Source organism: Apis florea, unplaced genomic scaffold (genome assembly GCF_048593485.1).
Source record: "Apis florea isolate Af1SG1 unplaced genomic scaffold, ASM4859348v1 contig_2350_pilon, whole genome shotgun sequence".
Taxonomy (NCBI): domain Eukaryota; kingdom Metazoa; phylum Arthropoda; class Insecta; order Hymenoptera; family Apidae; genus Apis; species Apis florea.
Window position 1 is genome coordinate 3,015,632 of NW_028256565.1, and position 23,386 is coordinate 3,039,017.

General features: G+C 32.2%; 3 protein-coding genes across 6 annotated transcripts; 2 read left to right on the plus strand and 1 right to left on the minus strand.

Moving 5' to 3' along the window:
- Positions 1-24: 24 nt before the first annotated feature.
- Positions 25-4,639, plus strand: LOC100871116 (EF-hand domain-containing family member C2). Its single transcript, XM_003696371.4, has 14 exons — positions 25-211; positions 448-612; positions 744-891; positions 1,153-1,376; positions 1,471-1,713; positions 1,933-2,159; positions 2,300-2,491; positions 2,576-2,718; positions 2,880-3,076; positions 3,251-3,387; positions 3,459-3,572; positions 3,663-3,842; positions 3,990-4,092; positions 4,230-4,639. The coding sequence occupies exons 1-14, from the start codon at positions 158-160 to the stop codon at positions 4,362-4,364; spliced, it is 2,262 nt and encodes a 753-aa protein (XP_003696419.1). The 5' UTR covers positions 25-157; the 3' UTR covers positions 4,365-4,639.
- Positions 4,626-21,168, minus strand: LOC100871237 (protein Wnt-11b-2). 3 transcript variants are annotated; one of them, XM_086904441.1, is made up of 6 exons: positions 20,773-21,168; positions 20,211-20,606; positions 12,723-12,964; positions 10,803-11,155; positions 10,299-10,570; positions 4,626-5,687 (listed from the first exon to the last, which is right to left on the minus strand). In XM_086904441.1, the coding sequence occupies exons 2-6, from the start codon at positions 20,300-20,302 to the stop codon at positions 5,513-5,515; spliced, it is 1,134 nt and encodes a 377-aa protein (XP_086760567.1). In that variant the 5' UTR covers positions 20,303-20,606; positions 20,773-21,168; the 3' UTR covers positions 4,626-5,512. The 3 variants fall into 3 exon arrangements, with proteins under 3 accessions (XP_086760567.1, XP_003696420.2, XP_086760568.1); XM_003696372.4 differs by having other exon boundaries at positions 20,696-21,135; XM_086904442.1 differs by lacking the exons at positions 20,211-20,606; positions 20,773-21,168 and adding an exon at positions 13,156-13,363.
- On the plus strand, positions 15,221-21,900 carry LOC116414857 (uncharacterized). Of its 2 annotated transcripts, XM_086904443.1 has the most exons (4): positions 15,221-15,437; positions 17,146-17,162; positions 21,138-21,415; positions 21,687-21,900. In XM_086904443.1, the coding sequence occupies exons 1-3, from the start codon at positions 15,334-15,336 to the stop codon at positions 21,413-21,415; spliced, it is 399 nt and encodes a 132-aa protein (XP_086760569.1). In that variant the 5' UTR covers positions 15,221-15,333; the 3' UTR covers positions 21,687-21,900. The 2 variants fall into 2 exon arrangements, with proteins under 2 accessions (XP_086760569.1, XP_086760570.1); XM_086904444.1 differs by lacking the exons at positions 21,138-21,415; positions 21,687-21,900 and adding an exon at positions 20,578-20,679.
- The last annotated feature ends 1,486 nt before the right edge of the window (positions 21,901-23,386 follow it).

Below are 23,386 nucleotides of genomic sequence, written 5' to 3' on the forward strand. Positions count from 1 at the left end.
TCTCCAAGGAAACGCGACAATAGTAAATAATAGTAACTCATATTCTTACATGAATACCAGATACGTAAAGTGATTTCATAAAGTGATTATCAATTGTTCAAATGAACTATATTTAATGAATTAATTCGGTATATTTAATGAATTCTTCGGTTGTAAAATGCAGCAAAATGCACAACTTCCATGTCTTCCAGGATTTAATTTCGATACAAACGTAAGTTGTATTTTCAAATTTTATTATTATTAATTAAATTTTACATTTAATTAACCAATACATATATATTAACATAGTAAGAAATGAATAATGAGAAAATAAGTGAGAATAAAATATTTAAATTGATCAAAAAGAAATGTAAATAAGATAAGGATAATGTAAAAATCAATAATGAAATAGAAAGAAAATGAAATAAAAATAATTATTAATTTATTATTATTTATTATTTTATTTAGATTGGTCGGACAAACTTTTGTAGAAATCAATTCTTCACTAAGGTTCATGATGGAATTTATTATTTATCGGAAAAGTTTGATAAAACTGATCCTGTTCGCTTTCCATCAATTTATGCTCGTGGAGAAGCTCAAGAATTACCTTCTTGGATTGCCTATGATGGCCAAGTATAATAATTTAAAAGAATAATTAATATTGATAATATGCAATAATTAATACGAATTGATTAAAAGTTTATTATAAATCGACTAAATATATCTATAGGAAAATTTTTAATAAGATTCAATGTATTTTTTAGAGGTTGATGTTTAAAGCATTTTTTCAAGAATCAGTTCATGAAAGGAACACAGCTTATCAAGTACGCGTAGTAAATATTAGTTTCTTTTTGGAGGATGGAACAATGAAAATATCTGAACCTTCTGTGATTAATAGTGGCCTTGAGCAAGGTTTAACGGTGCATTTTTTTCAGTATTTTTTGTTGCTATATTTTTATTAATATTTTTTTTTAATTATTTTGTAAATGATTTAATAATTTTTGGATTTCTTCCAAGCGTAATAACATTTTATGTGAAAATTTATTTTTTTGCATAAAAAATTATTTCACCTAATTATATGATATATAAATACAATTAAATTATATAATTTTTTTTTGTTATAAATAACATTTCATATTAAAAAATAAAACATATATATATATATATATATAGGTGTTTTATTAAGACGGCAGAGAATTCCAATGCCTGATCCAGTAAGATATAGATTCTACGATATTATTGATCTAAATATCGGCAAAGAACCGGAAATATATGGAAGAGTATATAAAATTGTAGACTGCGATAAATTTACAAGACAATTTTTAAATCGTATGGGAATCCCAGTTCCAGATCCTATAGAAATACCAAAAGATCCTCATATGGAACTTCATAAACAGGCAAGTTATATATAATTAAAAATACAGTTTTAAAATATATTATAATTATGACCATACAATTAATGAAATAATTGACTTAAAATTGACAAAACAGGAAAGATTTCCAAAGAACCCAAAACGAACGGTTGATACTCTTGGCGATTTTTTAAAATATGATAGACAAGTACTTCGATTTTACGGTTATTGGGATGACACGGATAGTCTTTATGGCATTGTCCATGACCTTGAAATTCATTATTTTCTTTGCGACAATACAATGGAGATTAAAGAGAACGTGCCAGAGAATTCTGGACGAGATACCGGTCTTATGTTTCTGCGACGTATGAAAGTACCCAAAGTAAGAATTCGTATTTTCTAAAAATCGTTATCCTTAAGTCTCCATTATCCATTACAACAAAATGACGAACGAGATGAGATTTGCAAGATAATAAATTAATCTCTAAAAGAAAAAAAAAAATAGAATTAATTTTTTAAAAATATTTTCATTTATTTATAAATTTAATTTTATGAAATTCTTAGAAAAATTTAAGAAATTAAGAAAATTGGAATTTGACAGTTTTTTAGTGAACTTGATCCAATTGGAATGACTGATCTTTTCTCCGTTTTGAATGTGTTGGGAGAGGACATGATTCATGGTTACTATACGATAGATCCATTGAACACTGGAAAAGTTAATAGAGAGTATTATAAAGAAAACGAGCTTAGTATTGGTGCAAAAATAAATGTTTTTGGTAAAAAAATTATCATAACAGATATGGATGCTTTTACGAAGGAATTTTACAGGTAAAAAAAATGTAAAAAGAATATTTGAGAATTAATTTATTTCAATAGATTATGATAAATTAATTATAAAAATTACGATAGAATAAATTGAAAATGTGAGAATATATATATATATATGTTTTCTTTATATCGTTCCAAAGGAAAAAATACGGTTTGAACGAGTTTACACCTATGGAAAGACCTCGAAAACGTGACGAGATTTGCATAAAAATGGAAAAATATATTCCACCTTACAATGGTTTCGGCAGCTACGAAGATTCTCTTGGAAACTGTTTTGCTATGATACCGCAACCACCGAAAAAAGACATCGTTAAATTTTTGTATTACGATAAGTACGTGTATCGAGAAGCGTAATTGCAGAACAAAATTATTAATGAAAATATATTTTGTAATTTTTCTCGTATATATTCTCGTAGACAGGGTTTTGACAGTCACGTTTTAAGATTCAGAGCGAAAATGATATCGCATATACCAGAAAACGAAGATAGAATATTTATAATAAGGGTTTTCCTTATGGATGACACAATTTCTATCTATGAATTGGCGAAAAGAAATTCAGGTAAACGTTTCTTTCCTTATTAATCCAATGTTGTTATTGAGATTCTTAATATTACAATCATAAAAATTGGATCAATTATTTTAACCTCTCCCTTATCTTACGCGAGGAAAAGGGATCGCGGTTTCTTTATCAATTTTATGCGTTTTTCGTGTAATTTATAGGTTTTACGCGATGCGAGTTCCAGAAGAGGATGCCAATAATGTTGCCTAATCAAGAGATATTTGTAAGCAAGAAACCGGATTATTACAAGCCTGAAGATTTCTATATTGGAGCACGTCTTAACTTGAACGATTTTATCTTCGAAATGATCTCTGCCGACATTTATGCTCTTCGTTACATGGAGTTACATTGCGATAAGGTTCAATAATTTATACCACGTTTCGCTGTTTTTACTGTTCCTACAGTTTTGAGCTTTAAAACGCGCGATTAAATGTTCCCTTACAAATTCGACACCGATAAGTCGTTGAAATATAAACGTTTCGTTTCTCTTTACGATTTTTCTCCTTTTATTTTTCTTTTCTTTTTTCCCCAGTTTCCAAAAGCTGACGTAAAGTTAATCCTAGAAAAAGTACGGGCAGCATTGAAACCAGTTTACAAGGAATTCATACAACTTTATCCAACGGAGAAATTAAACGATGAGGATCGAATAATGCCATACGAAAAACTCAAGTATTTTATTTCTCTCGAATTGCGTCCGAATGATTGGTTAATTGTTTTTAAAAAATACTAATTGTTTCCAGAGAAATATTGCTTCAATATTTAAAAGATGATATAACAGAACACGAAATAATTACAATTGCTCGACATTACTCGTCTCACGAGAAGGAAGAATTTCATACTCGGGAATTCATAAGGTAAGCCAATTTGGAATTGGTTATAAAATAGCGATATAAAATTCGTTGAACATTTTAGAAGGATATCGATAATTATTATTCTTCTTTCAGACAATTGATACACACAGAACTTATACGAACCTTGTGGAACGATCTCGATCGTTTGGAAGAGGATTTGCATAATTGCGACAGAGGAAGAACGGGATTTTTATCACGTGATAAAGTGTATATCATTCTTCGCGGTTGTAAGATACCAGTTGACGTAGAACTTTTAAATTCTATGCTTGATCAGTATGTATAGATATTATATATTATTCGATATTAAAATTTTCATTCCTATTTGTTATATATATTTATAATAATAATACTTATACTAATTATAATAATTTGAACAATAAATGATATTATTATTATTTTTTTTTTTTAATAATAATACAGCATTCATACGAACGAGAATGGGAAATTGGATTATAATGACTTGCTTAGATTTATGAATATAAAAATAGATCCTCTTCCTCTGGCTCTGCCGATAAACATCAAGGTATCCTTATTCGTTTTACTTTTATTGCTATTTAATGCTAAATATTTACATATTTACGCATTATTTTTTAAGAAACAATGCGAGAAAATTTATTATTCATCGCGTTATAAATCGTTTTATATATATATATTTTTTAGTCGGTTCTTTGGTGGGCATCAGAAAAGCAACCGGATTACGGGGTTGCTATGGTATGGTGTGCATTTATAAAGGATTTAGATATCAAAGTAGAAGAAACGGAAAAAACTCAAGAGATACAAAAAACGGTAGACTAAACGACACTTTTATACGATACGTTTATCATCTAATGCAAAATTTTACGTTACGATCAGTAATTAAAAAATTAAAAATTCGTTCAAAAATGTAACGTATATATTTTTTATCATTATTCATTATTGTTATACTCGATATTTATACCATATAACGATCTTTATAACGAATATATTTTACTACTCACCAATTGCACGTGTCGTATATGTATCGTACGAATCGTAGTATAATAATAATCGATAGTTTTGAAGTGAATAAAGATGTGCTTTCTCTATATCAAGTGATGATTTATTATTAGAACATAATTTTTAATACAAACTACGTCGAATTCGGATTTAGCGAATTATTTACATAGCGACTAACCATGCCTTATATCTAACATCTATGCTGTCCTCTTTGATTGAAATTTCCTATCTGAGATATTTAATTAATTAATATATATATATGCAGTAGTGATTATTGTCAAAAAATAATGATAAGAGGATTAAAAGAAAACGATAAACAATAACCTTATTTTATTTGTAAAAAATGTTAGATAGGACAATTAAACTAAAGAGGGCAGTATATCTAACAGTGTTGTCCTTTGCTCTTATCTCATTATCTTGTTATCAAATATAATTAATGTAATCATCTTTGATCTCATATCTTTTCAATATTTTGAAAAATTTTTGACAACACCATTGTATTACATTTTTATCGAAGATTATTTATTAATTTTAATAAATAGTTGACGGGATAAATAAGAATTTCTTGTTAAGTTCTTTATATAATATAACGTATTTTTTTTTTTTTTTTTTTTAATTTAACCTTTTCATCATTGATGATTCATTTAAGTAATTATATAATTTATCTGTTCAGCGTTCAACGTTCCCCCTCTCCTCCCCCTCCCCCCCCATATATAATATCGACGATCTCTAAAAATAACTACAAATACGCGTTCCAACTGCAGTAATATTTTTTAATCGTTTTAAATTATCACGACAATTAATTGCACCATATATATAATAAATAATTATTACTCGTTAAACGTAATGGACAATTTTGTCGCTCGCATTGGTAATATCCCAATGTGCGGTTGTGAAATGAATTTCTCTCCTTCTTTCGAACTTGATCAGGATAAATTTTTTTTATTCTAAAATCTCTACGAATCTATTTATTTGCATTCGTACGTTTTCATAACTTTTCTGCACGTTTTACACTTTACGTAACAGCAACTGATATATTTGCAATCGCATCTCTCTAAAACCTCTTCCGTTCTCGTCACGTGTCCCCGGCTGCAACATAGATACTCGCAGCCTTCGTATCCGCTACTGCTCCCGTTACATTGTCTGAAAGAGAAAACTTCCATTATCTCGAATATACATCCCTAAAAAACATATCATAAATGAATCGACCCCGAGGAAATAATTAATAATTAGAAAAATAATTATTTACACGATCGTTATCGATCGTCATCGATATTTATTACATCGTTTATTATCGGTCAATTAATTGCAACACATCACAATATCATGATAAGAAATCAATTCAGTTTTATTTACGTCGTGATAAACGATCCTTCAAAGTGTACATCAATCAAATTACCAACGAAACAAATTAATCGTCCAACATTTTCTTTTTCTCTTTTTTACTTATACAATAGAATAATGATAAAAGAGAATGATAAAAAGTAAGTAGAAAATTATTCGATAAATAAAATTTCAAATCTTTAAATCCTTATAATCTCTGTATTAATGCTCGATCTCTGGATCGTTTGGTCGATCCATAAATATTGCGCATCTTGCGACGAATAAAAAGAGACAGACAGACAGAGACAGAGAGAGAGAGAGAGAGAAGGGGAGGAAAGTTTGTCCTCGCGCATGTTACGGCGCACATTTTACACACAGGTAGTAGTGTCAAGAAAAAACGATTTCGAAAAGTGTACGGCGAAATTGCCGGGGGCGTAATAAACATTCACCACGCCTACTTTGTATAATTATACGGAGGGTTATAATTACCGGTTGTAACCTGTAATTGGTAGGGGCCAGTCAGTGGTGCCCAAAGAAAACCTGGTACCATATATTTACGGGCGGAAATAAAATATTAACGTGTCCGAAACTAGCATCCGATTAGCCTTACGAATTGACTTACCCAGTTGACTTCATCCATTTTCCGATCGAAAATTGAAAAAAAAAAAAAATTCAACTTTCTTTTCGCGCGAGAGATAAAGCCACTCGCAACACTCGAAATGAAATATCTGTTTACACGTAATTAACAGGCTATGATATTGGTGTTTCTTAAATGAATCAATCGTGGATTGATTCCTTATATTATACTCTTATCATCTTTAATTAACATTTGTATCTGTTTTTATATTTGTTTGGGAACTGCTTGATAAAAAAAATTGCTATTTTACACGTCTGTTTTATATTTTTTTTCTTTATTGGAATGGCTGTTTGTTATCGTTTCGTTCTATTTACACCAGGATATCGAGATCACATTTTTATTTCTGTGCCGCTTTATTCCACTAATGATAACGGGATCGATCGTTGCCAGACGCAACGGAAATGACATTAATTTTTGCCTAATAGCACGGATGGTGATTCGAGGAGTGATTTATATAGGGCTGGCTAAATGAAACAAAGAGCCAGGAGGGTTTCATCGTGATGCGTCTGCATCTTCTTTCTAGAAACCGGTCACCGGAATACCGTGGATGATCTTAATTCACAAACATCGAGGCGTGAATAATTCAGAGCGACGAAGATTCCTCCTTTCGCCCTGCCGCCGGAAAAACCGTGGCGAATGCAATCAACAAAGAAAGAAACATCTTTCTTCCTTTATTTTGTTCCCGCTCGTGTTAATAGCGATTGTTACCTGAATAAACCTTCTCCTATTACGTACAACCCTTGGGATATCTCTCGTTAGGAATTAACGAGATATATGCTTCGATATATATATATATATATTTTTTTTTCTGTCGAAATAAATATTATATAATATTTGACCATCGAATCGTTGGAATCGTTAGAAATGTTGCTTTTCTTAAAAAAAAAAAAAAAATAATAATTGAAAGATGGAAAATTAATTAACACGAATTAATAAACACGATTGAAGAATTGATTAAACATGATTGAAGAATAAATTTAATAAATATTTTGGATACTAATAATACACTTAAAATATTCAATTTTAAAAGAATCCACGGGGGATCCTGGTGGGGGACCCTGCTAAGATCCTCGCTCTATTCAATGAGGAAATTCTATCTTCGATGTCGTCATAATGAATCGTGCATACACACGCTTATACCATTTTCGAACAGTCAAATTCTGGGTAAAACGAAAGAAATTTCATAGCTTGTGGCAAGCTATGTCGTAGAATCGTTAAAATATCGTAAGATTTATTCGAGAACAGGTTTCCTGATCGGTTGGAAAAATGTGAGGTTCCGCCCTATCTCGAAGGTCTTCTCTCATAGGTAATTATCGGACGCAGTCGTATAAATAAGCGAGTATCTCGCTATGTGGACGATAACTAAGATCGAGGTGTAGGAATTCGTTGTGTGTGGCTATTATACAAAATGGAACAAGTCGAAGAATCGAGTGGAATCTACAGAATGGAAATAGGTATTTTATTAGCGCGAGATAACGATTAGTTGACCAGGGACAGAGACAGGAATAAATGTATGTATACACTGTGATCACCTCGAATTGCGGATCGTAAACCGTCCTGAAATATCACGTGTGCGATATCTGCATTATGCATCGACTAGATGCATACCTGTCCATTTTTTCCTCGCGATTTAAACGATTTTATTTTACGTAATGAAAAGCGGATGATGCCTCTGCGAAACATCCTCTCGTATTTCTGAAAATATCTGATCGAAGAAGAAAAGAAAGAAAAAAAAAAATATGTCCTACGAATCATAAAATCATGGAAATATTAAGCGTGAAGAATCCTTTAGTTTTAGTTTTAAAAATAATTTTCTTCAAATTTTTCACACAAACAAAAATATTTTCCAATATTTTTCAAAGAAGAAACACGTTAAAGGATATTATAACAAAGTTTTATTTCCGAGAATATTCGTTAAAAAGAAAATATTAGCGCATTGTTTAGCGTTATAAAACTTTATTACAATTTGATATTAAAATAAGAAAAAGTAAAAGTAATCAGGGACACAAATATATACTCTGGTGAAACGTATTCAAGCGAATCTTATGAAAGATTCATCGATCGAGTGCGCGGTAAAAAGGGAACGAACTTCGATGATTGGCGACAAAAGGAAGAATCTTGGTCAAAGGTTCATGAACTTTCGATTACCAAAATGCTGCGCAATTCCATTCTTTTTCCTCTCGTTTTATGTTCCTCTTTATGAAACTGTTTCGCTATGTTCTCAAGTTCTTTTTCTTTTTTTTTTTTTTTTTTAATCAAAAAGAAATTACATTCCTTTATCTCTTTCAACTGTAATGCATCATGCTGTTGTACGAGACGATTTTAATGCATATTTTAAATGCATTATATACTTCATCAGATTATATTACCGGTTATGAATAAGTACGTATGCTACTAAATTCAACGATGGAATATGTTCTGCAATATTGTACGTCATTGATATCCGTTCTAGATGTCACTTATACATTCAAAACTTCTGCAAGTGTCGTTCATTTATCTTCTTTTCAATTAACAATCACGAACATTGTTATGGATAAAATAAAAGATAAATAAGAAAGATATTAATATAAATTTGTCATATAATTACATGTCAACACACGATACAATTATCGATTTTAGAATCGATTGAACATATGTTCTTTATAGTATGAATAATACAAATTTAAATATTATAGATTTCTTTGATTTCATCTAGTTCGTAGAATTTAATGGAATTTAAAATATTGAAAGCATTTGATAATATTCTTCTTTATTTTTCTGATATAAACATATTATGTTATAAATTTTATAAAATGTTATAAAACTAGTTTCTAATTCTTAGTAAAATCTTTGATAAATTGAACTAGTATAATTAATTCCATTCACTTATCTATAAGATGCTTGTTTTACATGTTCTTTGCTAACGAATCGAATAAAGTCTCCGACGAATGTAAAGCGATAATATCCGACTACATTAAAAGGATAAGAAAATCAATGACAAGGTAGTTCGTATTAAAATTTGAAATCATTTTAAACCAAAATTATTTGCTGCATAAACATAAGTAAATCAAGGACACTGAATTTATTTTTACTCGATGATACTTATTTCTTTGCTTATTTCTTTAAAATAACCACACGACTATTTCCATTCATCTAAGCTTCTGTATGTTGTTTAATTCATCCAAAATCTATTTATCCATTTATTTTACTTGTTTAAACCATTCAAAATAATTGTAGATTTTCATTCGAAATAACATCATCTGAAATAATTGTAGATATTATTTGAAGCATATTTCTACAAAACTGTTAAATTTTTCTTGGAAGTTATGAATAAGTCAAACGATTGAATAACAATCTATCTTCTTATTTAAATTAATTCGTATTATTCATGTAAATTATGTATTTCTTTTACTTTATTTACATAACAAAAACTTACTGAAATTGTTATAACCATTTTTTATGTAATTATGCAATTGATTTTTGAAATATATGAAACTATTGCATAAAATATATTTATAATACTGTAAATCCTGTAAATAATAATTTTAAAATTACATACTTTCATTTATTGAGTCAAATTTCAGAATTATAAACATGACAACTAAATAAGAAAAACAGGAGATTCAATAAGTTGAACAGTAAGTCTAGTGAACAGTTGAGTGAAATCGCTTGTAGTGTAAGAAGAAAAATAAGAACGTGCAACTGTCATATATTAACAAAATAATTACCTGTAAACTGTTGTAGCGTGAAACCGGTTTTACAATATTAGTTAAAAAAAATAAATAAATAAATAAAAATGAAAAATTTTTATTTACCTGCCAACAGTTCCAAGACTTCCTCTCTTCTTGTCGGGAAGACAATAGTCTGGACTTTTGGTAGTATACAATAGATTATCGTGATGATACAAGGGTGGTAACCTGCCTCCTGATCTTGGTCGTACTTCTGCTGCAGTTGCGTATCTTCGAAGCAAACGACTTCCTGCTGCAGCCGGTCCTGAAGAACCAAGCCCTCTCCAACAGGTACGTACACTGCATGATCCAGACACTCCGTGACACTTACATTCAAGGGTCAAGGATTGTTCCACTGCCTTATAATGATAAAATGCACAAAGATAAACTTTAATTGAATTGGAACAAAATAAAAAACAAATTTTGGTGTTTTTGGTGTAAAAATTACTTTTAAATATTCAGAAATTATATAATGCAAATGATATTAAAATTTCGTGCAAACGAAAAGAATATCATTGAAAAGCTGTTTCATTAATATCAATAAAATTATAAATCCCCCATCTTTTATATCAGTACAATTATTTCGATTACCCTTCGACCCGCTCGGTTGTTGTGCATGTTAACAGCGTGCATAAACTTCGCGGTTGCACCTGTGCCTGGAGGCGTTGCGCCTTGAAGAAACCTCTTGGCCATTCTGGACGCCGATCTAACGTCATCGCCGCAGCCGCCCCATTTGAAAGAATTTCTGGCGGACAACGTTCCAAAGGAGACAGATGTCGCAGTGAAAGATGAAGGTGAGATCAAGGCAGAAGGTGATGGAGGCTCCCTTCGTGGTGGTGTTGCACAGGAACAGGCTGCAAGACTGCCCAGAGCGCATCCTCTCGCTAACCTCCAAACTGCAGCTGCTGCTGACATCGCATACACGAATGCTTGTTCCCTGGTTCCTATTACAAGAAACATTTTTCTTAAATTTTTCATTTCTTTCTCATTTTTTATTACTGCATGAAATTAATAATTTTTTTTTTTAATTATTTGTATAGAAAAATGAAATTAAATCAAAATTTTGTCACCTTCGTAATAGATATTGTACAATTTGTTCGTTAAATAATTTTCCAAACAAGTTTCAATTTTATTTTTGTCACGTAAGAAGCATTTTATTGACTAGTAAAATGTCGTGAATTAGGTCGAAGATCGAAGCGACGATGCCGCGATTTTCTAATAAGAAATCTTCAAAATGGGCAATTAACGAAGTAAGAAGTCGAATCTCTCGAACGGTCCCGAATAAAGTCGGTAATAGTATGGTCCATGGTGCCTTTTAGAGGTCGCATTCACGGACTCTTTTCTGCTCGTACCCGGTTTGAAATAATTGAAGGAAAGCTGATTAGCATAGCAGTAGCGAAAGGGCGGCTTTTCTGCTCCTCCGATACTTTTGATTGAGGAACCGTGTGTTTTTCATCACCAGTCCGAAACTCATGACGAGCTTCTCGGTTTTCTCATTAATGAAGGATCTCCTCTTGCCCAGGAACACTTTTATTTATATTATAATTATCGTCAAATGCGAACATTTAATCCGGCATTGCTGGCAAGAGGTAGGAGAAAGAAAAGGAAGCACTGGTTAGATAATGACTACTAATTGAGCCGCTTCTTCAAGGTCTTCCTATTTATTGTGAAATATCTTAAGGAATATATTTATTTTAAAGTTATGTCTCTTTTTATATAGCTGCTTTTGTGGTTATCAAAATTAATTGTTATTCAAATTGAATAATTTTTCAGGATAAGTGATTTTTTACTGCAAACAAACATAATAACTTTGTGTTAAATATTGTGTTAAGTATTCTGGCAAATAAAAAGATATTGAAAAAATTATATAGAAAGATCATATTTAACTTTCATTTATGTACATATATATACACATAGGAAGTGAATTATGACAATGATAGGTAGTATGATTTCTGAGTGAAAAAAATTTAATGTTAGAGACATGTTCGTGTCAGTTTGCGAATGTCAGTTGTTCACTTTCTCTGATCTGCTTGTTCATGCATTAACGAAACAAATAAATTACGAAAACTTAATATATTGCTTCGAATATCAAATCATCGTTATAATTTATATGTGCAACATAGACAAACGTAATTTATAATAGAAATTATTATATTAATTTATTATATTATAATAATATATTATATTTAATTCAAAGTTCAAAATAACCATAAACTGAAGAAAAATATATATAAGTAAATAATAAAATATTTAAATATTTATTCTTTTCATAACCTAAAAAAAATATATCTATTAACAATATGATTAATTTTTCTTTCCCATTCTTTCAATCTTGTTACATTATTACACCAATCATACTCTATATTTCTTCGACAAAAAATCTCATCGATATCTACGATTCAATATCATTTTTCACGTCTGACGAAATAGAATCTTAAATGACCCTTGAGGTTAGTCTCATAAAGATCTTCAAGATGTTAAATAAAAAATGCATCTCGATATAGAACATACCAGTAAGTAATTCAGGCGTATAATCTGGTGCACGCTCGATGCTACTACAATTCCATCTACGGTGTCGAAATGTTTGCTGACATACTGTTGAAGTATCCCTTGCCGCTTGTACCAAGCTGGGCATTACATCTGGCGTGGCTCTGCACGCTCTTGCCTGCTTTCTCTCCAAAAGCCCAGAGTTTTTCGCACTTGTACAAGCTTCCCTTGTCCATGTATACCCATCTTCGGTACGGCCAAGAGCCCTGGAATTAAACCAATAACGATTTCATTGATATATTTCAATGAAAAGAAAATAAAGATTATTCGTTATATTCTAATTCAAATTTACTTTTTCTGATATTTTCAGCTTAAGTAAAATAAATAAACGGTAAATGTGTTGAAAGCATAATTAATTAAAGTTTTGTTAAAAATATCAAATTTCATATATACTAACCTAATATTATAAAATTATCATTCAAACTCATATTCGTTGCTTAAATATTTTTCTTCACAAACTTTTAAACTAACTTTTCCTATGCTCAAAAAATAATTCTAATTCTCTTCTATTTTTCATTTCTGCAAACAAAAAATTTTATTTTTCTTCGTAAATCTAACCATATTCCGTTTCTTATTCTTATTCTCGAAAGTCAATTGATAGCAAGATCGATTCGACAAAGATCGATATGAAAGATCCAGCGTGAAGAATCGAAAGGAAAACTCGAAGATCGAAAGGAAAAATTGAAGAATCTTTTCTCTCGAATCGAAAATCGAAATTTTAAATTGAAAGTTCATTATGGAACGACTTTAGTATTGGACGGATGAATCGTTCGTGTATAGTTCGGGCAAGAGCCGTAAATCAGGGGTGAATTTCGAAAATTATAGGGAGTGAAGCTGAAAGGTAGGTTTAAGCGGTGCGGGTGGATACGTGCACCATGGCGCAAACCATATGGAGGATAATTACGGACACCTGAAAGTCGAAATGGTTCAAGCACGGATACGTCTAGACGTAACAGCCCTAGGAATGGCCAACTCGCCAACCCCGTGTCAGCCTACCCTCGAAATTACCCTATCAAAAGACCATTCCTCTAATTCATTATTCGCTTGCTGATTGCGCCGTGGCGCTGCTGTCGTTTCCAAGATGCCGTGCGTGTCGTTATATGTTTGTCTCCGTTCATGACGTTCGAAGCATGGGACAATCGTAAATGTTCGCGTTTCCCGTTCCTACGGGGATTTATGTTCTCGTTGCCTCCGATATCAACTACTTTTTCTTGTTCGTCTGCAACGCTCGTTTAACACGTTGATTGTCGCGTTAGTCACATACAGGGTGTTTCCGAAATCGTGATATAACATTTTTTGGTTATATTAAACGCTTGATTATATTAGTTGTTAAAATCAAGCTTACAAATTTTTAATTTAATTGGTAATAATTTAAATCTTTATATATTTTAAATATTTTATACCATACGTTAAAAAGATAATAACCAGTGAAATTAATTTGAAAAAGAATTGTCTGATATTTGTATAGAATTACTTGTATAGAATCCATCTATGTGAAAGTGACATATATCATAAAAGAAAGGATAATTTTTTTTGTCAATGAAAAAGAAATGAAACGAATTTATTTCACTTGTCAAAACAGATTTGAAAAATGCATTTCTCGCACATAGTTCATTATCAATTCATGCATCTCGAAGTACGGATATATATAAAAAACTAATTGCATTTTTGCACTGCTCGTTGTTTGCTTGCTAATTTTTCACTATTTTCAAATTTATTTATCAAATTTGTTTCTACAATTACAATTGTGTAATGTTTATATATATATATATTTTTTTTACTTTATAACTAAAATTATTCCTTTCTTGTAAAATTAAGATAATTTAGAGAAAAATACCAAAGAAAAATAAAAAGTTGAATGATTGTTTCATCAATTTAACTACTTTTCATGCAATGAATTAACATTACAGCATATTTTTTCCTTGTTTTTATTTGCATATATAAAATTGCATTGCGTTTCACTGAAGACTAAAAAAATAAGAAAAATTACAGATATAAGTATGAGGCGACTAAAACGAATTCAAAAGAAGGCAGATTCAATGTTCTATAAATGACACTTGAAAGATTGGCCATACAATTATGTAAATTGCTTGTATGAAACACGTTGGTTGATAGGCAATAATTATTTTAATACGAGTGTAAGATTTACTATGGCAATTTTCAACTATTTTTTCTTTGCAGAATATGATTGACAGAATTAAAACAAGCAATTTTCATTTTCTTCACTTCGAACATTCTAGGATATAAAGAATACTTACAATTAATGTTTTTCAATTTCTTTCGTGAACGTTGATAAATTATTCGATGGTAGTAAATACTGTGACAGAGACTATCCGATATCCAATTTCTGCACTGTTCACGCCTAGATTTGTTACGAGTTATTATTCACACAGTATATATCATGTCGATAACCATTTCAATTAGCCAATGAAAGCATTTTCGAGGCAATCTCACAGCCAAGATCTTGTTTCGCGAGACCACCTGGTATGCAACAAGTCCGACAACTTGTAGACAGAGTCACGAGTGAAGAATATATCGCCCCCTTGTTTGTATACGATCATTATGGATTATATTGATGTATTCAGTACCTTTACGAAAGTCTTGCTCAGTGACATTTGTTACAAAAGGCACACCCTCGATCTCAAGTACTGTATCGGGCAATTTATGGAGAAATACAAGGTATAAAATTTATAAAAATTTCTTTTTTACATCATAGTCGTAAAAAAAAAACGAACTTATTAAAAAATATATTTAATCTTTTTTTCGAATAGGAATAAAGCAAAAAAAAATTATTTAATCAATGTTGTATACACGTATAAAGAAACAGTATATATATTATTATATTACTATAATTTATCGCTATCATTCTATTAAAAAGCAAGTTAATTTTCCCCAAAAATGAGCGTATCTAATTTTAATAACCAGTTTGCCTGCTGAAACACGAGGCGTAAATGCGATAACACGATCGAATTCGTGCGAATAATTCGTGGAAGTTATGCTACCGGTTCCTTTATTTCCTTGGAATCGATCGAATCGGGAGCCATGAGTTTTTTTCGCAAAATGTTTCTATCCTAAATTGGCGTGAAAATTATAAATATCGAAGAGGATTTGATCGGTCTCCTTTATGCGATCCATTACACAAAACTGTGTAACGTATAAGGAACAAACTTATCCCTCCAAAGAAGTTCATGGTCGTTTACGGTGTATATGTAGGTGCATTCTTATGAAAATGCAGTGAGCTCCAATAAAACTGCGTGACGTACGTTTCGAAACGGCCAAATGGGCAAGCATACCGGTGTCGGATGCAATTTTGAAATTCGTTTTGACTCGTGCAATCGTAAAGAGATGTTTTTACGGGGCTGATAATAGGTTAGCTCCTACGATTCTTGTGGTCTCTCGTGTGCGGCCACCAGTCCGTTTTCTGTCGAAGGCGAAACGAAACTGAAGTAGTGTTCGGGTTCTGTTAACGTTACAAGTCTGAAACGCGGTCATTCCTCATTTTTCTTGTTCTTCCTCTTGTTAATAAATTATAAATGTTTGCAACAGGTATAAATAATACTTATACGTTATTGTATTTGTTATAAGATTTAAATATTAATTGTTTAATACGTATTAAGATGTATTATTTACTGATACTTTTATATGATTACAGAAAATTTGATATATCAAAAAATGAGACGAAGTTAACAATGATTAAAACTATTAAACTTCTGAAATACGTACAATTTCCTAATATTAAATATGAAATATTAATTAAATTAAAGTATTCAAATATTCAAACTAAAAAGAGAGAGAAAGTACAACGCTATTACTTTGTGTAAGGATACGAAATTGAAATCATTATTGAACGTGGCAATAATCAGTAATACTTTACGAATTGAACGAAACTATGACGAAAATGACACGTGAGATATTCGTAATTTTCCATATTCGGTAGCAATGTAAATGATGTCTCGCTGATATTGATATTCTATTGATACTTTTATCGATGAACGTCTGTTACGTCTGAGAATTCTTGTGGGAGGATCCATGCAAAGATATACATTATGGATTCCAAAATTGGCTTTGACATATAGATCATAAAACACAGAGTTTACAAGCTTGAAAATAGCCCCGGTTCCCGAGGTTATTTGAATACTTAAAAACCAATCAATTCTCTTTCTTTCTCTCTCTCTCTCTCTCTCTTTCTGAATTTACAAGTCCATAACTAATAGGTAGAGTATAGTACCTTGAGAAATTTTACTGCTATAATTATGTATGAAATTAATATTTTGTTATGTAAACTAATTAATTGTCCATAATAGTTTTATTTTTTTATCATGTTAGAAATTTTATGTTAAATTTTTATAGCAATGGACTTTTACATTAAAATTTTTTATAATTTCAGATTCCTTACAAATAGAGGTGTAACATAGTTCCTACATTTTCTCTTGCATGAAGAGCACCTAACTACGTGATAATACCTGCTACGTTTCGCACAAATCATGCAACAGATGATTTACGAGCAACAAATCCATGATAAGTATAAATCTACACACGCTTAGATTTATAAATAGTAATATCCACGCGTTTTTGTAAATTCAACATTAATCAATTGCATGACACTCGTGCAACTTATTATAAATCGATTGTTAATCTTCGTAAGCAGCCTTCTAATCAATTCACCAATCTTTAAAAGAGGCAAGGTATTTGAAAAAAAAAAAACGATGGTTTTTAATTATAAAATAATTTCCTTTAGCGAAATGATTAATGAATTTCTTCGTTCAAATTCTTCGCTGTCCCGTTACTTTCGATTTCAAAATTTCAACGCGAATGTAACGAAGTTGAAGATCTTTTACTTCTTCCTGTATTATTATCCCGTTGTCACATATGCTGCTTTTTAACTCGACAAATTAACAACTTTCAACAACTTCTTCTTGAATATGCTTTATTTTCACTTTTCGAATTATTCCGTTTTTAAATAGTTCATTTACCTTCGTGAAAATTATAATTAATATCACTAACAATTAAAATTGAAATTGTAGAATTACTAAAAAATACTAGTTTAATTCGTAATTAGATGTAAAATCAAATCAGAAAAGAGAATTTCTTCTTAGAAATTTTAATCATATTTTCCAGTGCTTCTACAAGATTTTTATCCATCGACGAACCGTAGAAAATTCTCTCTCCAGTCTGCGACGCTTCCCTACGAAAGGAAAATTTCTTTCGCGCAATTAACAAACCGAGCCTCATAAATTTTCTCGGCCCAACAAGAGAGCGCACGCATCTTTTATAGGCCTGGACGTGACAGAGGGATCGATGCACGATTCCTGTACGGTTGTATACACCGACAAATCGTGTTCACGACTTCCGATCTCGATTCGATTACCCCTCCGGTGTCGATAATTATAAACAAAAGGGGAAAAGGGGGACAGAATGATGGCGGAGGGATCGCAGAGTGACGAGGAGGAGAGAAAGAAAGAGAGAGAGAGAGAGAGAAGGCTTCTTGGAAAGGGCGTTTATAAATCACGAATCGCAGGCAACCCCTAATCTTCCACCCTGTTTCTCGAGCCTCGCTGTCTTCCTCGTGTAGTACTTTTCTTCCCCGCTCCACTCGTATTTTGATTTTGCACGCGAAACCACCATCACTCCACCATTCATCATCCGGCGCAGAGCGGCCTTCTCTCTTTCTGTTTCCGCTTTTCCAACCCCTTATATATATATATATAATAATAATATATATATATATAATAAAGCAATCTCCCTCCATGAACGTGGGCCGATGAAATTCGTCCCGAATCACTGGACAATTAACGTCAAGCGGCGAGCGGCTGAAATAAAGGAAGAGGAGAAGGCGATCACCTCCGGCCAGCGTGGAATGATAATGGGAATAATATCTTCATGGTTCGCGGGCTACGGCCAAGTATAACGGTCACAACGATTCCATCCGTAGGTCCGTACGCGGAGGAACTGGCAATGATTCATAAGAATTGGAATGGGGAAGGGTGAGGGGAGGCGTGGATTAATTGATACCAAGAATGGGAATTAAGGCTGGAATCGGCGAACGAGGAAGGTTTCGCGATGCTGGGAGAAGATTAATCGCGCGCGAACGTTTCGGAGAGGAGATGGGGGGAAAGTTTGGAAAATTGGATAATCCTTGTGTTGATTTTGCGAAGTAATTTTTGAGAAATTTTTAATCGTTGATTCAATGCATTTCTCTCGTTTTTTTTTTTTTTTTATTTAGTTTATCAGAGTGAGTACTGTTCTAATAATTGTTAGAAAAAAAAAAAAAGAATTCGTCTCAAAACAGTTAAGATAATAAAAGGTTAAGGTTAAGATCGTCGAATTTTTGTATTTTTTCGTATATTAGTGATTCAATTATTCTTGCTATCATACATATGAGATCCACTTTTCAAGTCAAATGATAAGTAGTAATCCCGTTTATTTCTTTGAAGTAACGAACTGGTTATCTCCATTCCAAGTAAGCTTCTTAGCCATTTTCATCATCCTATTTGAACCAAGTGACGAATGATTGTAGACTGGTTTATCTTTATTTAAAATATTATTTCTCTTATCTTTTATCATTGGTTTCTCTTAATAGCATCTCTTGAAATATTATTATCTTGATCTTGATTCATAATTTTTTTAATAAAGAAAAAAAAAATCGTTATCCTCGAATTTCAAAGAATTTAATAGAATTTTTCTTACGTTTACAGTCGATATTTTCACGAGAATTTACGAGTCGTTGGTCAGAGAACGATACTTTAATAAACCTATATTCGATGCATCGTGCATAAGAGAACTTCGAACGTATAATAAATCCTTGTTGAGACTTATTGTTCCTTGGGGGCCCGACGCGAGGAAGAGAACAAGTAAAAGAAGAAATCTTCATAATAGAGTAAAATAATCCTCGCCTTCCTACCATTCTGCTCCACGCATACGTGTATCTGGTAACCTATTTGTTTCTCATTAACGGACCTACATTAATCTTAGGACTCCTACGGAACCTTCGTGAACAAATGTGAGAACATCGAAGCTGCTTGTTACCCAAGGATTCATGCTGCTTCGACAGAATGAAGCTTCTAAAACTCTATTTAAATTCACTTTTTACCGTGTAACCGTGATTAAGTACAAGTTATCTTGTAATCGATGATTTTTGTGCAAAAGAAAAGTAAGTAAAAAAAACGAATTAAACGGATAAAATTGGATAAATTTTAATAAAGATCTTTAAATATTAAAGTATATTACTGGTCAGAAAGATTTTAAAATTTTAGATTATACAAAATTTTTTAAACAAATTAAAAAGTAAGTTTTAAAAATAAAAATATTTTTAAATTTTTTCTTTGTACCTGTGCTGAGTAAAATTTTGATAATAAAATCTAAAGAAAGGGAGAGAGAAAAAGAGAGAGAGAGAGAGAGAATCGCTAAAAAATTAGAAAAAAAAATTAAAAAAAATATCATCAAGTTACTTACAGCCACTTGATGCACCTGCCATCGTGAATCAGCAACAGCAGCAAGAGCAGCCAAGCTTTAGCACTGCTTCTCTTCGTTATCGTCATCTTCATGTCACTTTACATTCTAGAAGATCGGCATTCTTCCTCGTCGTTGACGCATAAGAACTTTTGTTTCATGAATTTTTCAATGTTCAAGACTCTCTATCTTCACACGCGATATCACGTCTTCTTCAGGGTCCACTGTGTTTCTCTCGATGATCGGTCGATCGTTTCACGTACAATCGCGGTATATCCTTTGATATATCCATCATCGATGAATTCTATAAAATATTCACTACTACTTTCCCCAGTATTTTATACAAAACCAAACTTTACTACTTTTTCAGATTATTCTTCTTCCCGAATAAGTGAAATTCTAAAATCAAAGAATTAAAATTATAAAAGAAAAAAGAAAAACAATTAATCAAAAAAAACTCGTTGAAAGCAAGGGCAACCAATAGATACCGCAAGCAGCTTTTACTAAGAGAAGATATAAACTTTATATCGGAAGATGTACACTCTACTCTTCTTTCGATAATTACAGTTGTCGACAGGATGATGAAAGCAGCCTTAGAAATCACACACGCGAGCTCCTCCTACGAGGATCGCCAATTATCGTCAATTTTTCAACCGAGAGTTCCTCATCGATGAAAACGTATCGTGCACCACGTATATACGTATACGTTTACTTGACAAAATATATTAATTGGAGAAACGTAGGAAAACGTGGTATTATCCCGGGCACATCCACTGTCACAGGACGATTGATCGTGGTGGATGATCAAATCGAGGCAGCAGACCGGACGTCAACGCGCGGTATCCTGAATGATCTGTGACCAATACGAGTTCCCTATCGGGGAAGTTCCTTCGCACCGTCCCGTGCTGCAGGGAGTCTGCGTGGTTACAGGTGTCCGTCGAGCCGTCCCGCAGGATTTGCCGGTCGTCGTGGAGGTGGAATCCTCCTACTACTACTCTATTTCCTCCTACTTCACCTACTCGTTTTTCGTTGGACGAGGAACCGGCCACAGGGATGGCGATCAGAGTGTGAACGCGAGCACACGAGTAAGGGAGGAGGCGAGAAACTGGTCAAAGATCCGTGGCTACGAGCTGCTAGAGCCTCTGGTGAACGGAGAGGATCGTACCTGCGAGGAGAGGATCCACCGGTGTTCATCGATTCGATATTAAGTACGAATGCAGCAAGAGCAAAGTGATATAGCATGCATTTATCAAAAATTGTTTTTCGACTCGTTAATGTAAAGAACATTTTTTTTTTTTCTTTTCTTTTCTCGTGTAAAATCTTAAGTTAAGAGTTTGTAGCAGTAATTGTAAATCGAAATTGAACACACGATTTTATAGGATTTGGGAAAGCGACAAATTTTGGATTATCTTTTTAAAAATGTTTAGCATTACCTTACTATGTAAATATGATAAATATAGTTGGCTATATTCTTTGCAGTATCGTTTGAATGAAGCAGATGCAAGGGAAAGATGAAAGTGTCAAGAATTCAGGACAAGTAATTCTCTAATTAAGTATTCTTACCGTAATATCGTCACTTACGTTTATAGTTCTATTAAAATTCTACATATGTATTTCCCTTTTTAAGCATGAAATGTAAATGATAAAACAAGTTAAGATAATTTATGAGAATGTGTATTATAATGTAACTTAATTTTCGACTTTTTAATAATTTAATTTTCCATTTTTCTGTTTAATTCAAAATAGGATTTGAGATTGTTCTATTTTTATTCGTGTATATATATATATATATATATTTACTATTTATCCAAAGAATGTTGTAAGCCGGGCAAACAGTTAACTATTGAACCAATTACGTGTACGATTTGCCAATTAGTTTCAAAGAGAAAGCGGGATCGTATATTATTCGAGAACTCGAAGTTACCATTAGAAATATCACACGGAAAGTATCTAGAAAGAGCCGGTTGTTTATTTTCCAGTAGTCGTTTGGTTTTATCTCAAATTTTTCGTTTTTCTCTAATATTTTGATATTTTCATCAAATAATTTTGTCAGTCTAATGTTGGAAGTAAAAACGAAAGAAGAATGGACTTCAACTTTCATTTGTCTCTCTTTCACTAATAAATTATGCTCAACTTCGGTTTGTTCGTTCTGTTATGCACTACTAAAGTATTCCTATATTCTTGTATTCTTATATCTTATAAATATCAGAGATTTATGTTGTAAAAATTCATATTTATATAGGTATATTTCCATTTTATTTTTAATTACGTCAATGGATAGAATTTACGCGTAATGCGCGAACACAAAATGCTTGCCCCAAACTGTTTTGTAGCGGATTCGTAATATAGCGTATAAATCGTTACAAGAGCGTTAATGGTAATTAACAAATGGGGCAATTAATACTAATGACTGTTCAATTTGTTGATTACTTGAAGAGATTGAGCGCGCGTTCGTACAAAACTTTATTTCGAAATCCCATATAATTCAATAGTCTCTCTTTTCTCCCTCCAACAAGTATTATAGAATCTCTAATTTTTAAAGCGTCGTTTCATTCGTTGATTTGAACTTAAATCTTTCGTTTCGACGTGTTAGAGCTTTTAACTATTTACCGTGAAAAAAAAAAAAAAAAAATCAATAGAAAAAAATACACCTCTCGTTCAAATTCCAAGGGCGTTGGATGCGATACCGATTCACCGAACCTTTCCTTATACGAGGTTCTTTATTTAAATCAAAAAAACGATACAATTTTCCCAATCGTGGAAATCTTCCTTCGTTTCCTCGAGGAAAAGATCACGCGCCTCCCTTACGAAGTTTGATCTTTCTTCCCCATTATTTCTTTGTGGCCGCGGAAGTTGGCGTTACGGCTCATTTAGCAATTTGCTTATTTGCTAGGAAAAGTCTCGGCCTGTGTGTACACGCGTTGGCTTTGTGCGTAATCGCGAAGGGTGGTGGAGAAGAAGGGGAGGATCCGTGGAACGAGAGAGGTAACTTTTGCGATCGTGTCGGGGGGGGTTTGAGGTTTAAGTCGCTTTTAATAGCCAAGCAGCTGTCGCCGGATCTGTTTGCCCCCTTTTTATGGTAGACGTCTTCGACGAATAATGGGAGGAAATAATCTGGAACGAAAGAAGCGGCCATCCTTTGCAGTCCTCCGCCAATAAACCGCTTTTAACCCGTTCTT

Coding starts and splice junctions, on each gene's coding strand:
- LOC100871116 (XM_003696371.4), top strand. CDS start 158: ATGCAGCAAAATGCACAACTTCCATGTCTTCCAGGATTTAATTTCGAT. Junction 613..743: donor GGATTGCCTATGATGGCCAA/GTATAATAATTT, acceptor TGTATTTTTTAG/AGGTTGATGTTTAAAGCATT. Junction 1,714..1,932: donor GACGTATGAAAGTACCCAAA/GTAAGAATTCGT, acceptor GGAATTTGACAG/TTTTTTAGTGAACTTGATCC.
- LOC116414857 (XM_086904443.1), top strand. CDS start 15,334: ATGTATTCAGTACCTTTACGAAAGTCTTGCTCAGTGACATTTGTTACA.
- LOC100871237 (XM_086904441.1), bottom strand. CDS start 20,302: ATGAAGATGACGATAACGAAGAGAAGCAGTGCTAAAGCTTGGCTGCTC. Junction 12,965..20,210: donor GGCAGGTGCATCAAGTGGCT/GTAAGTAACTTG, acceptor GTTTAATTCCAG/GGCTCTTGGCCGTACCGAAG. Junction 10,571..10,802: donor ACAACCGAGCGGGTCGAAGG/GTAATCGAAATA, acceptor TATCATTATAAG/GCAGTGGAACAATCCTTGAC.